Source organism: Calliopsis andreniformis, chromosome 8, assembly GCF_051401765.1.
Source record: "Calliopsis andreniformis isolate RMS-2024a chromosome 8, iyCalAndr_principal, whole genome shotgun sequence".
Classification (NCBI taxonomy): Eukaryota; Metazoa; Arthropoda; class Insecta; order Hymenoptera; family Andrenidae; genus Calliopsis; species Calliopsis andreniformis.
The window spans coordinates 12,085,927-12,102,453 of NC_135069.1; the positions used below are offsets into that span (position 1 = coordinate 12,085,927).

The 16,527-nt window shown below is 34.0% G+C and overlaps 1 protein-coding gene across 10 annotated transcripts in view; it reads left to right on the plus strand.

Moving 5' to 3' along the window:
* The window catches only part of Scrib (scribble planar cell polarity protein), a 163,809-nt gene that overhangs the window by 127,139 nt on the left and 20,143 nt on the right, over positions 1–16,527 (plus strand). For 9 of the 10 annotated variants that reach the window (XR_013002471.1, XR_013002469.1, XR_013002470.1 and 6 more), the window contains 4 exons: positions 3,314–3,757; positions 4,106–4,217; positions 4,298–4,354; positions 4,454–4,571. Coding sequence is in view for 7 of the 10 variants with exons in the window: in XM_076383588.1 (XP_076239703.1) it covers positions 3,314–3,757; positions 4,106–4,217; positions 4,298–4,354; positions 4,454–4,571 (731 nt within the window). In the remaining 3 variants the exon portion in view is untranslated. The remainder of the gene's footprint in view (positions 1–3,313; positions 3,758–4,105; positions 4,218–4,297; positions 4,355–4,453; positions 4,572–16,527) is intronic. The other variant, XM_076383591.1, reaches the window with a different exon arrangement.

Genomic DNA, 16,527 nt, shown 5'->3' on the forward strand with positions numbered 1-16,527 from the left:
AAATAAAAAATAGAAGACAAAGAAGAAAAATACAGCAACAACGACAAAAGACAGAATGAAAGAGAAAAAGAACTATTTGTTGAAATTACATCAGTCACATGAATTCTCCCCAAAAAGACATTTAAAATGTTAAAACATCAAGTAGTTGACGTAAGGGTCATTCCACGCGAAATCGGGCACGTTTCGGAGCAAGTTCTTGTAATTTGCTCAAATTTGAATATGTTGTAGTATTTAACGATATTTAAACGTACCCCAAAGGATTTTTCAAAATTTTGAAAATTGTCGATTTTACAGCTGTTTGAAGTTAAGTGCTACCTTTGTTTAAAAAAATTATAGCTATTGAACTAGTAAGCGGACGGAGATGAGCTTTACGGTGCTTATAGAGAAAATATTGAAGTTTGTAAAAAAAATTATTTCATTTAAAAAAACTTGTTTTTTAATCATCTTTTTTGCAATTATTTTAAACAAATGCAGGTTTTTAAGATGATGCGCGATTTTAAAAATCTGGAAAAAAAGGAGAATATAGTTTGATCTTTCCCCTGGACAAACTTTCAAAAAGATGGACATTTTAAAATTGGCCCTGTGAAAATTGCCGAAAGTTGACGCTGCGTCGAGTTGCACTGCTGTGGCGGGCGCGTCGTCGCTGGCAGCCTACTCGACTCCAGCGGAATTTTCACAGGGCCAATTTTAAAATGTCCATCTTTTTGAAAGTTTGTCCATCAAGGGGAAGGATCAAACTATATTCTCCTTTTTTTTCAGATTTTTAAAATCGCGCATCATCTTAATAACCTGCATTTGTTTAAAATAATTGCAGAAAAGATGATTAAAAAACAATTTTTTTTAAATGAAATAATTTTTTTTACAAACTTCAATATTTTCTCTATAAGCATCGTAAAGCTCATCTCCGTCCGCTTACTAGTTCAATAGCTATAATTTTTTTTAAAAAAGGTAGCACTTAACTTCAAACAGCTGTAAAATCGACAATTTTCAAAATTTTGAAAAATCCTTTGGGGTACGTTTAAATATCGTTAAATACTACAACATATTCAAATTTGAGCAAATTACAAGAAGTTGCTCCGAAACGTGCCCGATTTCGTGTGGAATGACCCGTAATTGACTCTGTTTGTACAGAATGATCCAAAACTCGCGGAATACAAAGTAGGAGTAAGCACCACACTTCGTTGTTGGTCAAGTGGATTCCTCCGTTACTAGAATGTCGAGGCTTCAAAATAGTTCTCAAGTGAAGCGTGTTCACAGTTTATATGCATGCATATTAACTCAGCTCCTGACAACACCTATGTCTCTTTACGGGTGAGCCTGCTGCTTGCTCCTACGCTGTATTCCGTGAGTTTTGGGGCACCCTATATAAACAGGTCAATTACCTTTGATTTCAGTGCTTCCTTCAAATCAAATGGATTCATGTTTTTTGGTGGTTTCCTAATTAGCGAGCTTCAGCACAGTCTGTAGGAACGAGGCAACTATTTGAATGGGGGGGGGGGGGGGGGGGGGTCTAAGCCTATATGTCAACTACTCTTTTAAGGTTTTAAATGTCTTTTTCACTTATCTTTGTTAGTAATACATAGAGTGTAGACATATAGTTAATTTTGTTTTAATATTTTCACACATAACTGAAATATTTATCACATACACTTCGTACTAATGTTAGGACAGCTTAACGTAAGAGGGAAGTAACTGAACTTCTGTTTAATTTGTTGATTTAACCTGTTGACGTGTAATATATTTAGAGTTTCATGAAATCTTTTTACTTATGAAATGCATGAATTAATGGATAAATAAATAAATAAAGAGTAGTGAAGAAAATAAGGAAAGAAGTAAAAATGGCTTGATAGATAAATAGATAAATGAATGAATGAGTGAATGATAGAATGATAGAATGATAAAATAACAGAATGACAGAACGACAGAATGATTGATAGAATGATTGATAGACGAATGAATAAATGAAAAAGGATAAGGGGATAAAGAAGTGAAGAGGTAGAGGTAAAGAAAACGATTTCATGTCGGAAGATGTGGTAACATCTCGGGCCAAGCCATGTCGAGTACTAAGGGTGAGACTTTGCCGCGTCCTCCGATGACAGCTTCGCAGCTGAGAAGCCATTTAGCGGCAAAAATAGGAAACCCAGAAATTCATGTTCGGTCAGACGTAACTGGTAATTCGATCACTCCTGCACGTCAAACTTGAGTATTTAAAAAATGGGCAAAAAATTGAAATGAGGACTTATTTTGCTCGTATGGAGCCACTTAACAATGTGGTATTCCATTAAAATCCATTACGCATTGCATATAGAAAATAAATCGTCGAAATAGTTTTTCAATATTCTGGTTAAAGAAAAGAATATTTTCGAAAAATCAAATATTTTCGAGAATCTCAGATGTTTTTGGGAAACCCGAAGAATCTTTTAAGTATCCTGGAATTGGCGGGATCTCGATTCGACCACAGTTTCAAGCATCGGGTTCCAACACATCTCTGGTGTTTACGTATCGTTAAAATATGATTGATCAACATACGCAAACAGACGTGATTAGTAAAAACGGTACTTATTTTGCCTTCTTATGATTAAATTTTATTCTAATACATTTTTCATATATTTTGTAATTATGCAAAACAAAGGAAGATGTTTTGAAATTTTTGAGAAATATCATTTGAAAGAATAAAGGGGTTTTTATTTTTTTCTGTTTTGAGAGTCTCATAATTGTACACTGTCACTAACAAGGAAAAGTCGCCAAAATAATTTTTCAGATTTTTATGAAAGTTTGTATGATAATAGTGCACATCACATACAAGAAAACCCTAACGGCTTTTTCTCCTATAGGCTTTCTTTAACGAAAAAAATAAAAAAGATTTGAAAGCCCATTATAATAGGTAATATTAAAGGTCGCCTTAAGTAAGAGTGTGGCTGAGCTGACCTTTAATATTACTTGTAATAATGAGCTTTCAAATCTTTTTTATTATTTTTCTCGTTAAAGAAAGCTTATGGAAGAAAAAGCCGTTATGGTTTTCTTGTATGCGATGTGCAGTATTATCATGCAAACTTTCATAAAAATTTGAAACATCATTTTGTCGGCTTCTCCTTGTAAGATAAAAGAGTACGACCGCTAATACTAATCTGAAAAAAGTTATAACTACCTATCATAGTTGTAGCAGAAACAATTTAGATCGTCTCGGTATGAGATATTGTATATGTATGTTTTTCTATATTTTTCTATATTTTTCTATATTTTTCTATATTTTAATTTGTAATGGAAAATTGCACCAATTTGACTAATACACTTCTTCCTGTTATTTACTCAGTCACTAAGGAAAGACAGAGCCGGGACATCAGTGGATTATCCATCGATCAACTCCTCTACTCCAATCCATACTCCGTCAACAAATATTGATAACACGATTAATGCTCAAACTTTTCTTTCCTTAACGAAAAGTAGTCCTACGCCAAAACGTAGCATTACTTTTATCGATTCTCCCTCAGTTTCAAAAGAAAAATTAGCGAATAAAATTTCTTCAGCTTCAGTGAAGGAAGAACAACCTCTATTACTACATGAAACGTTTATTTCTAAACCACAAATAGTTTCTTATAAAAAAATCTGTGAAAGTCCTACTGAATCCACTCACTCTCATTTCAAACTTCCTCCAACACCGTTGACTGATCCTGAATCTGTGGGACAATTTGGTACTTCGGCTTCTTTTAGTAAACAACAGAACGCACGCTCTGTTGAAGGGAATATTAAGGTTGAGGTGGGTTTCAGAAGCATGTTTAACTAGCGCTAATGCACTATTCTTAACACTTTTTACTGAGAAAGCTGGAATATTGAAATTGTAGAATTTTACTACGTAGAAAATAATTTAATAAAGTATTTATAATATTTAAGTATAAAATAGGGAATGTTCATGCAGTTTATTACATATAATAGAAAAATGTATCTATATTAAAAAACTTAACTTAATTATATTTTATCTCAATAATATCGCAAAATAATGCATTATACTCTATCAGATTTCAGCATGAATGTTTCTATCATTTATTGATTACGTTGCATCAAATATTATATCGTAGAAATATTAATATTAAAATTTAACATATAGCTCTCACCAACGCCATCACCAACACCACCTTTGGTTAAGATGTCAGTTAGTGACAAAAAAAAATTGTTTGAAAGTGCCATGGAAGAACACTTAAAACCTTCTCCTAAACCAGGTTAATATAAATTGATTTCTTTAAATAAATTCAAGACGGTATTAATACATTATTTAAATTTTGTGTTCCTTTGTTTCTAGAAAAAGTATTTAGTTTCTTAAGCCAGGATGAAGTAGAAAAAATGAAACAAGAAGAAGGTAGAATCCGTACTAATTTCTATTTTAAACTTTTTAATGTTTATTATTAGTATTATAGTACAATTATTAATGCTTCAAAAACTCATTGTATATTTTTAGAAAAAAAAATTGCCACATTGACCCGAGATGAATTGAAATCATGGGCTCAACTTGATGAAAACGAAGGTCTAGAAGATTTGGAGGACACTCCAGAAAATCAGGATAACCGGCACCCTAAGTAAGCTAAGTTGCATTCATTCTATGCATTTACATTGCACCAAATTGTGGTAATTAAGTTTCTCTTTCTATTTTTGTTGTCCTTGTTACCACTATTTATGTTGATATACCATTGAGCAAAAAGAATTAAATCGAAAAACACTGATTGTGAACAATTTTATGATAATACTTGATTTAAAAACATATACTTTTTAAAACTGTAACATAATTTTGCTTCAACAATTTTCCATTACTTGTAACTTTTATATGTAATATTATAATTCTATCAACTGATTTAATTGAAATTCAATATACAGGACGTCAATAAAGTTGCGCGTGAAATATACAGCAGATCTGGATTCTACACATTAATAATAAAAAAGCTTCGTATAAACATATTCTCAACATATGATTTTGATTTCGAATTATGATTTTGTTTTGTGTATTACAACTATTAACTGATTATTTATTTTGAGAGAAATTATTTGAGGTGGCCACATCCAGTTTTCAAGTCCATACACCACACCATCTCTTGCAAATTCATACAAAAGACGCATATTGGCGTTTTACTACTTCAATAATTCATTATTTTCTACATGAATTAACGATTATGCACAATTTACAAGAGGCATATCTTGAATCATTCACATAGCTTAGTTATTAACATCATTTAGAATACAAATACCTAATACTGTTTACAAATTTGTATGAACTTATGATTGGCAAATTTTGTCGAAAAACAATGAGTTAATGTGCAACTACATTATATGTATTCTAAACGCGGAAGAGATTGTTGCAGCCAAAACGAGTTATAACTTGAAAACAAAATAATATTAAAAGCATATGTTTATATGAACTTTTTTCGTTTTTCAGTGTGTAAAACATACTGCATACAGTTCTCACATGCAACCAAACGCCCTATATATTGATTGATATTTACAAAGTGTTAAACATTGTTGTGGTATAACATATTGAATGCCAATAGATAGCTTTCCATCAATAGAATAAAAAATAAATTAATTTGCATTGTTATATTTATTATATACATAAATATTGTAAGATTTTTACTTAATGTATATTTGTAATTTAAATATATCTCTGCACATAAAATTATGAAATATAATTATAGAAATTATACTTTTCACGTGTAAAATGCTGAATATAGCCTTCTGTGTTATACAAATTAAGTATTATAAGAGACAGCGTTCTTTTAGTTAAAGAGTACTTATGCTTAGAGTAATGTTATATAGTTTATATAATTTATACATAACTGATAATTTACAAAACAATGTACAAGTAACGAAATTCTTAATGTTATAATACAAAAACGTTATATGGTATTAATAAGTATTATGATATTTCTTATAAACACATAAAGTACTATAGTAGAATGTTATGTAAATATCAGTATTTTTATACCTACGATATATTTTTATGTGTAATGTAATTATGCTTTTTATTTTGATTAGTATGTCATCATATTATGCATGCTTATTAAAATTAGCGTATAGATAATTTTATGTTGTGTTAGTTAGTGCTTTTATAAAATAACATACTTGTATGTATATAGATTTATAAACTGCAGATTTATATTGTATTTTTGTAGTTAAGGTGTGGTTATGCTTACATATACATTTATTAGTGAAAATTTGATTTACCAAGTTAGTGTCATAAATGTACAAAAATGATGTCTACTGAAGTACACTTCCTAAAAATAAAAACATGCTTTTGGGCACATATTTATCACATGCACTGCAATAAGTATATTATATTCTAAATATTCTGAAAAAATTTTTTATTTAATGCTAATCTGTTTAGTAGTTAAATAAATAATCGACTTTCAGCAATTACTTTGTTTATATATATGTAAATTACTACAATTGAATATTTCACGGTCGTGCAATTGTCTTTCCTACACCACACCGTGGTCGCTTATACAGTACTGTCTTGCAAAAGAGTCACATATCGAGACTATCCGTGGCCGTTTTACGGGATTGGTATACTATTTTTTTGGCCTTTCATCTTCAACACGGCACAGTGAGGGACAAGGACGAGCCATAAATTTCGTTCGACACTTTCAGGGTACACGTGCGACAGAAAAACACAGAATCTTCTCTAGCAGCTTGGTTCGCATTCCATCTACACTTATCTCTTAATTGCTTTCCAAGACATTTGGCGATCCAACTTGCTAGTTGGAGTATTCATTATATCCTCGGATATTTTTCGGGCATGAAGCCTTGAACACTCACAGCAGATGGGATTTTACTACAGATTTCTTTCGTTTAAAACCACAAGATCGCATACTTTCAGGTCATTTCCCGTGATGTGATTTTGCAATCTCGTAAACTGATTTTCGAGTTAAAATCTTTAGAAATTGTTTTATCTTGGCAATATCTTTCCAATGACATGTAAATTTTACTTCACGCTCTTGGGCTCAGTTCACATCTTAAAGACGGTACATTGTCCAAATGGACAATTTCTTAATGAAATTATTAGGAAGTCGAAACAAAAAATGTCAACGTATGTATTCCTATTTTTTATATTTGCGCTCTATTTTTGACAGACACTTCAAACCTTTCAAAGCTTTATAAAAGTAAATCGTAACAGATACAAAAAAGTGTATAAAAACATTTTATTCTATCTCTGCCTTTCAATGCATCTGTACAATTGTAGAGTTCCCTAATTTTTAATTTAGCATATTGATATGATATTTTAAGACATTACTATTGCAAAATTAAGGTAAACTGAGCTCTGTTACAGTACATTTTACGCTTCAATTTGGACCTCCTATCACCCCTTAAAATATCGTAGGCTATATTATTTGTTACAACTTGTATACCCCTACAACACAAAAACATAACTGCTACATAACTGTTATGTAACTAAATTATTTTGGTTATGTAACCTGAGGATCACATAAAGGTAACATAAGGGTAAAAATCTATGCCTTATTAACCTAACATTGTGACTCGCACCAGTTATCTCAGGTTACATAAATGTAAGTCACATTTGCTATATAAATTTGACATAACCTCAGAGTAATAACACTAATCTTATTGTTACATAATGAATAATTATTTATAATTAATGTTTATAGGATATTTCTTTGAGTAAATAAAATGTATTTGAATTCTTTTCATTAAAAGATTTTTATTTTGTACAAAGTTGTTTTTTATACGTTGTCAGGTATCATACATAACTTAACTTATTTTTGTTTCGTTACAAATCTTGTTTTCCGCTATCGTCTTAAGTGGGACCACTCCTCGCCTTGTTTATCAAAATTCACTTTTCTGAAGTTTTCTAACGTAACTAGAATGTTATCGAAAAAAATGTATGTAAATACCTTTTATTATTTTTACCAATCATAAGTTTGATATTATTTTTACGAAAGTTCTATTTCGACTGTTACGCTGTCGCAGTTCGAATCGCACGTTACTGCAGTTTATGCTACAAAATGCACATTTAGAGTTCAACTTTTTACTACTCTCCAGTGATGCGTGATGCATGCGAAAAGATTCGAGCTTTAAAGTAATTAATGCTTGAAGAACATGTACATATACATATACATATACATATACATATACGTATATGTATATGATTTTTTGAAAATGTTTTTAATAAATATGATAAACGTAATAAATTTAATAAATTATATATGTGATTCTTGCGACATTTACGTTTTGTAATATTTATAGAAAAAAGTTAGGTAAAATTACACTGTACAACAGTCATCTAGACTTGTAACATTCAGTACTCGTTTCTTATAGATTTTCATGCGCTGAATACGAATCTGCAATCCGTTAGTCGCCATCACCCTCAGTTTTCGAAAAGAACGATTTTGAAAATAAACGCAATTTTTAAACTTTGAACAATTATTGTGTTTAAACAGTAATAGTTATTCAGTTGAATTTCGTGTCAGATTATTCTATAAACATTCCCGAATAAAATTATATACATTATTACTGGGTTATAAACATTTAAATATGTTTAAACAAAGATCAAAGGCAAAAGGACACCCGAAATGTACCAATTTTGGCAGATATTTTTCAATTTATTTTTTTTTTTTAATTTAATTTAAATTAATTTAATTCAATGGAACATTAAATATACTATTTTTCAAATTCCAGTTCCTTATTTGTGCCTGTAAAAATTTGATTTTGCATAATAATGCGCTGTCTACTCATAACTATTTCCTAATGAAACCAAGAATACTGAAAAACGTAACCCCATTTAACAAAGTGATTTTTCTTTTTATCTATTTCAAAATAATAAATTTTACATAAACGATTTCTCTGTATGTTTAATACATTAGGAACTAATACACCTTGTAAATAGATAGCACTGATTTAAATTACACAAAATTTACTACATACTTATTATTGATAGTTAATAATTATATATTAAATATCTTAAAAGCAATAAATACAACATAGATCACGGTGATAGTCGCGCGTGATACTCTAACGCTGAACGGCAATGCAGTGGACACGCGGCCTACCGCGCCGCGCAGTTGAGTATCGCTGATGGCGCCGTACGTTTTACCAAACTATTTCGTTTCTGTATTGAAAACAAAACGGGACTTACAACTTCTGTCGATACTTTCTGAAGGAAAAATGTCTGCTGCATCGCGTGGTGGGGTCAGATTTTCTCCTAGACTCTTAGTTCTTCAAATAAATTGAAAAATATCTACCAAAATTGGTACATTTCGGGTGTCCTTTTGCCTTTGATCTTTGTTTAAACATATTTAAATGTTTATAACCCAGTAATAATGTATATAATTTTATTCGGGAATGTTTATAGAATAATCTGACACGAAATTCAACTGAATAACTATTACTGTTTAAACACAATAATTGTTCAAAGTTTAAAAATTGCGTTTATTTTCAAAATCGTTCTTTTCGAAAACTGAGGGTGATGGCGACTAACGGATTGCAGATTCGTATTCAGCGCATGAAAATCTATAAGAAACGAGTATTGAATGTTACAAGTCTGAAAAAAAGTTAAAATTTGTTGTACAGTGTTATATTTCGCGTGACTTTGACATGACTTTTTCAAATCTGTTTATGAGTTATATTACTGCTATGTTCTATTTAGATAACAAAAGTTACAGAATATTGTGACCACTATGTTACGTAGTGGTTATATTTGTACATGTAACATAAGTTATAGAATTTGTGACTCCCATGTTATTGTATGTAGCATTTACACATTGTGCTGTAGGGGTAAGTTACGTATAGGTAATTATATAAACGTCGTACGTATATATATGTACATTATTCTTAGTGTTAAAATAATTATTATTTGTAACTACAATTAATGTTTTAGAATGAATAAAATGTGTATGGTAGCGATTTAAATTGTAGCGTGATTTGTAAATGTATTTCTCCGCGTGGATATAGGTACTTAAAGGTCAACGTGAGTAAAAATATTTTAATTCTATTTTTTTCCTGGCATACGACATTTAGGTAGCACCCAGAAAAATGTATGGCTCGTCACTGTAAAGATCTTATCGGTTGTTTGACGAGAGCTTGAATGAGTGGGCGGGATAGTCGCGAGCTTTTTCTGGGGCCTGAAATTTGGCTGTTTGACGGGACAGTACTGTATTTATCTCTTTGAGGTTAAGGGCTTAGGGTAGTCACGTGACTTTACGAGATTTCTTGGTCGGTATCTGCCGTTACAGTTTTCTTTACAGAAATAAAATTATCCACAGACATGTGGCTGCCTAATGAATGCGAGATGGAGCCACACTATGATTCCCCCTCCACTATACACACTACTATACGAGCCGTATGTACATGAATTCGGCCCTTCGGATCACTTCGGATAGCTTCGGAAAGACGAGAGAGAAGGCAAATGTCAAATCTTACTCTCGCGTTTCTAAAACGCTATTGTGGTTTGGTCCAAGTCGCCCGCAAGCGGCATTGAGCGGCACGAGTCACTCGTAAAATATTTCGAGTGGAAACTCTGGCTTATCTGCAAAACTAAATCAGTTTAATAAAAATTACTTTTCGAGTTTATGTAACTTGAATGTAAAAGATGATATACTTACAAGTTTTACACTTTCTACGTTCTTGATACCAGCCTTTAAAAAACAATTAAAACAAGTTCATGATGATTTCATATTAATTTACTTACAAACAATAACAGTAAACGAATTTTAGTTATCTCTTTGTATATGTGGCGAATTATTTCCAATTCGTTTCTCCTTCCGGTTTGGTCTGGGTTAGGTCAGGGTTATAGCCGACGCCGACGCCGGAGTCGGTGCAAGCTTTAGAGGAGGCATGACGACAAAAGATACGTAGATCATAGGCGATCTTATGCTAAAGCGCTAAGTAATTTATCTATTCATTTTTTGTTCAAGAACGAAATAAATTTCGTGAATAACATGTGTCTATTTTTCATATTGTAATTTCGGGACTTTAAAAAGAAAATCCGCAAGTGGAAGTATGGGTGAAGCCGCAGTAGGGGTCGCGGCAGCAACTGCGATCCTGGCCTGGGGAGAAGAGGCGGGAACGGGGGGGAAAATTTAATTATAAATTATTATAATTAAAAAGTAAACATATTAAATTAATGTATTTTTAGCAATGTCTCCTTTTATTTTGTATATATCCAGACCTAACCCAGACCTAACCCAGACCTAAGAACATATAAATATTATAAACAATTTATATTCTTTATTTTTAGTTTATCATTGCATGTAGAATCGCTCTTTCTCGATTGTATCAGCTTGTACATAAACTTGTTTTAATTTAATTTTTGATACAAAATACACAGAGAATGTCATCGTTTGATCTTTAAACTCATCTCTCAAAATTTCATAAAATTTTTGAAGATCTCACCGAAGAATCTCCTTCCGAGTCGAAACGTGAAATTATCTATAACATCAAAAAGACTGCGTGTGCCTCGTTGCGCTTGCCGGTGACTTGGACCTAAGCGTTTCAAGCTTCTTTTCGAATCTTTCCGAAGCCGTCCGAAGCAGTCCGAACCGCCGAGCTCACTTTCTGTTCGAACCTTACAATGTCACTCGGAATGACTTTTCATGGGACTTCTTGTGGGACATGAACGAAACACGCAGCTCGTATAGCTGCATGTGTAGTGGTACGTCAAATTCTCGAAACTCGCGAGCCAACTCAGGGCAGCACGGGCCTCCTGATTAGGCGCCGCCTGGTGTGTTCAAGCGGAACTACAATTGTCACTTTTTTACTCTGTTTTATCTCTAACCTCGCAAAAAGCACTGCAAAATCGCGCTGACGCTTTACGTTCTTATATTGGAAGGTTTTGAGCTGGAAAAGAGCTCATTCGATGGAGGAAGGATCAATCTAGCCCGCGCCGGTCATGATTTCGCTCAGAACAATCTCTAAATTAGCTAAAAATGCTTAGATTTCATGGCTGTGAATTTGTTGATTTTTGCTTTACTTTGAACACTCATATTACTGAACATCAGCAGAATCTGATTAAATAATGACCAGCGCGGGCTAGATTGAACCTTCCTCTATCGAATGAGTCCTTTTCCATCTCAAAATCTTTCAATATAAGGACGTAAAGCGTCAGCGCGTAAACCTCTGTTTTTGCCTAATTTTGTCGGTAATGTCACCGCCCTGACATATCTGATCCTAGGCCCTTAAGTCTGCATGACTGTCTGAACGGGTGTTATTGCTGTTCTCCTTTTTCTAGTGTTGCCGGTAAAATATTTTATTGTTCTTCTAAACATTTCCTAGTTTTGCGAGTTATTTGATCTTCTCATCGTGTCGTTTTATATAAATATGTGTGGTTAGGTATGTAAGTCGTTGAAGAGGAAAGGTTTATAAGTTTCTTGCTTTTGTATTTCAATGGGCTTTAGATTTTATACCGTTTCTTTAAATTTTAGAAGGAAATATAATATTTCAATCTTGTTATTGTCATCAGACATGGTTAAATATGATGGTAAATATAAGGTTTCCTCATAAAAATTTCCGCTAATGGAATGCTATTGTTATCTCTAGTGTGTATTATTAGTAGATTATCTGACGATGTGCTCTTTCTTTTAGAATATATAGTTGTTGTTTTTAATTGTCTATGGAAACGTTAAACTAACAAGAGAAATTTCGGTATTGATTCTCACCGATTTTAATCAAATTCGGTAATATTGTAGATCTGCGTGTACAACAGTCGTAACTGGAATTATAGTCGTAAAAAAGTAAATGTAAAGTTTAAATCGCTTGGTTCGGTTTATTTGAGTGTTAGAGCGCCTGAACCAATAGTAACTGTGACGTAGTGGCAAGCGTCGGAAGCTGCTCGCATTTTGTATAATTCGATATAATTCCGTTTACGATTGTTATACATATAGATCCATAAGCTTGCTAAATTTCATTAAAATCGATGAAGATCAATACTGAAATTTCCCTTGTAAGTCGTTTCAACAAGGGTGATAAGGGAATTCATATGTATTTTGAAATGTAGATAGTCAATTCTATTGTTTAATGGTTTTAAACGATACTTACTGATAGCATGATCCAAAAACGTTAACTCTGTTATTTATATTACATTTCAAGGGATTTATTGTTAATCCATATCTTTTGTCCTTCAAATAGTTGTTCTAAATGTTCTTAACGTTCTTGAGTAATCTTTGATACTACAAGAATATACGAAGGTAGGCAAATAAAAAGATTAGTCTTCAAGTTACCTCATTATGTACATATCTTTAGAAAATTTAACATGCATTTTTTGCGCCAAGTAGTATGTAGGAATAGAATTATTTGAATCTATCTTTTATTGAACAATTGACGAGTAATACAAACATGCGACGGAAAATACAGAAAAGTAAAAGCAAAATACAGGAAAAGAGCAAGCGTCACCGGGATAACCGCAAATCGTCTCGTAGTCCGTAAATCGTAGCTTTGGTCGTAATCGTAATCGTAACTTTTACCGTAATCGTGTCGTCTACGTAATTCGCGTTAGTCTGACTTCGCGCTTTTTTTTTTATCCTTGGTTCGTTGATTGGAAGTTTTCCGTGCTTAGGAGCAGAGCGCCCCCTTACCGGAGAAACTTGATTCGTGCTGCTCTGAGATTACCTTCCTGAATTTGAATTAATAGATACACCATGAAATTTACGAAAAGGGGAAAATTTGCAAAAAACCCTAAGTTAAACTTAGTCGAAAGCCAAAGTGAAGAGCAAAGTAGCTTTGAAGGAAGCAGCATTTAAGATACGCAAAGCGATGCGCAATGCAGGGATAAGTAAGGTATAGGAATGAGGGGGAGAGGGATACCGGAGAGAGGGGAAAAGTTTGGGACGTTAAGTTGGTAGGAATGTCGAGAAGCCAGCCATTTGTGTGAGGCGGGAAGTTTGATATAGCAGAGGTAAGATTAAGAAGGAAAAGTAAAGCTGAGTAGGAAAGATTGAAATTTAAGATAATGTAGGTTTTTTAGAGATTAATGCTAAAGAACAGTGCTTAGGATCAAGCGGGAAGAGTGCTTTAGTTCTGTACGGAATTCTGTTTATGTCATACATACCGATGAGTCGGATCATTTAAATGTTGTTTAACATCAAATGACGCAGCCATCCTAATAATAAAGTGTAAAGCCTTCTCAGATTTCAGTTCCTCTAATGTACGGTTAATTAAACAAAAGGCGTAATATACGGTCTTCTGTCTGCTGCAACCTGATTAGATGTGTCTGTGAGGCAGCCATCCATATTTGAGAACCATAGGTGAGAACCGGTCTAATGCAAGTTTTGTAAATAACAAATTTGAGATGTTTACTGAGGTAGAAATTTGAAGCCAGCGTACGGTGCAAGGTTCCAGCAGCTTGTCTAGCTTTAAGTATGCGATCGTTAACAGCCAGGGTCCAGGAGAGTTTGGAATCCAAAATTACCCCCAGATATTTAACTTGATTTAACCACGCCATTTTTGAGACCCTCAAGGGGGGGGGGGGCTTCGAACGAGCCAGGCGTCGGGAGAAGATAATGGCTTGAGTTTTACTCGGATTAACAGTAAGTTTCCAGTTCGTGAAGAAATCTGCTACTAGGTTTAGATGCGATTGGATTTTGGATATGGCAAATTTGATGTTCCAGGAAGTGGCCAAGAGTGCCGTGTCGTCAGCATATAGTGCCAGTTGAGTGTAATAAAGTTTAGGAATGTCGTTAATGTAGATATTAAAAAGGCAAGGGCCTAGGATTGATCCTTGAGGAACACCTGCATGAATAGTGATCGGATCAGCTGTACAGTTTTTGATAAAAGCTGTAATGCGTCTTAAGGAGAGATAGGATTTAATGAGGAGAATGATTTGCGGGTGAAAACCAAGTTTAGAGAGTTTGTATAGCAGGGCTGTGTGCCAGACCGTGTCAAAGGCTTGTGTTAGATCAAGAAGTACCGTGACAGTGTACCAATTGACATTTATTTCATGTGTAATAGTTTGAGCAACTCGAATGAGTTGTTGGGTAGTGGAGTGTCCCTGTCTAAAGCCGAATTGTTTATCAATGAGAATGTTATTGGTTTTCAGATGGAAGTTAATATGGTTGAGAATAACTTTTTCAAAAAGTTTAGCCAAGATGGATAGCAAGCTGATTGGACGATAGCTGGATATTAAGTCTCTGGATTTACCAGGTTTGGGTACAGCAATGACCTTAGCAAGTTTCCAAGAGTTAGGAAAATAAGAGGTTTGTGAACAGGCTCTGAAAATGTAGTATATTTGAGTGATAATTTTCCTGTCAGCATTTTTAAGCATAAGGGCAGTAATGTTGTCAGGACCAGGAGCTTTTTTATTCCTGAGTTTGTGGATGTATTGAGCAATTAGTCTAGGAGATCACTCATGAAGCTGAAATTGTGTAGGTTGTACAGTCTCAAGTTTTGCAAGAAAGTCGTTGACCTCTGAGGTAAATGGCGATAGGCGACTGGAGACTTCGTTGTGTATTTTGGCAAAATGAGACGTGAAGGCATCGGCTTTCTCCTCAGCCGAGATAAGAGCTAAGTTGTCAAGTTTAATGATGGGATAACTGGTTTTAGAGTTGGTAAGGATTTTGAAGTTGGTCTAAAAGGTGGGGTCAGCTCTTTCTATGTTTAGTAGCCGCTTTTGGAGCTCAGCTGAGTTAATTCCTTTAAGCCTATGCTGAATGGCCTTTGAAATAATTTTAGCATAACCTTTGAAGTATGAGACTGCTGTACGCTGAAAAGATTTGCGGATTCTACGCCTAAGTTGTATCAGGGATTGGAGCATCGGATCATTAACCAAACGGAAAGGTTTATCGTTTTGGATATAGCTAGTTGATTTTTTAAGTGAGGAGAGTAAGAATGATTCAAGCGAGTTAATTTGTGAGTTTATTTCTGCGAAGTTTGCGAGGTTAGTTGTGAGAGGATAGTTAGCTGTGATATTATGGAATCTGTTCCAGTCGGTGACGAGCGAGGAGTTAGGGGAACGGAGTGGATCGGAGGAGGGGGTGAGGAGTACAAGACGGTGCTGAGTATCAGCATTGTCAGGGGACGAGCAGGAAAAATCTGAACTGGATTGAATTAGGAAAAGGTCAACTGTGGAAGGACGTTCAGGGGGAGGAGGGTGAAAGGAGAAGGAGGGAGGATGAAAAATGCGATAAGTATTGGCTAGGGAATGATTATAGAGGATTTTGTCAGATTTGTTGGATTGATAGTTGTTCCATGACTGATATTTAGCATTAAAATCTCCCCCAATAATAAAAAGAGGGGGGAGACTAATCAGTCTACTAAGGGCCACGGAAGTTAGTGGAGGATTTGAAGGTGAAGCATAGACGGCAGCCAGGGATATGGCAGGATATTTGAGACGAATAGCGACCGCTTCAATGTCGTCCGGCAGGATAAGGTTAATCTGGCTGAACTGTAGAGAGTGATGGCAGACAATAGCAACGCATCCACCACTTTGATGTTGACCCGAGGGTCTGTCACATATGATAATTTCGTAATCCGGAATGGATAGAGGAATTGTGGGAGTGAGCCAAGTTTCTGCAACTAGACCGACATGAGCTTCGAATTTAT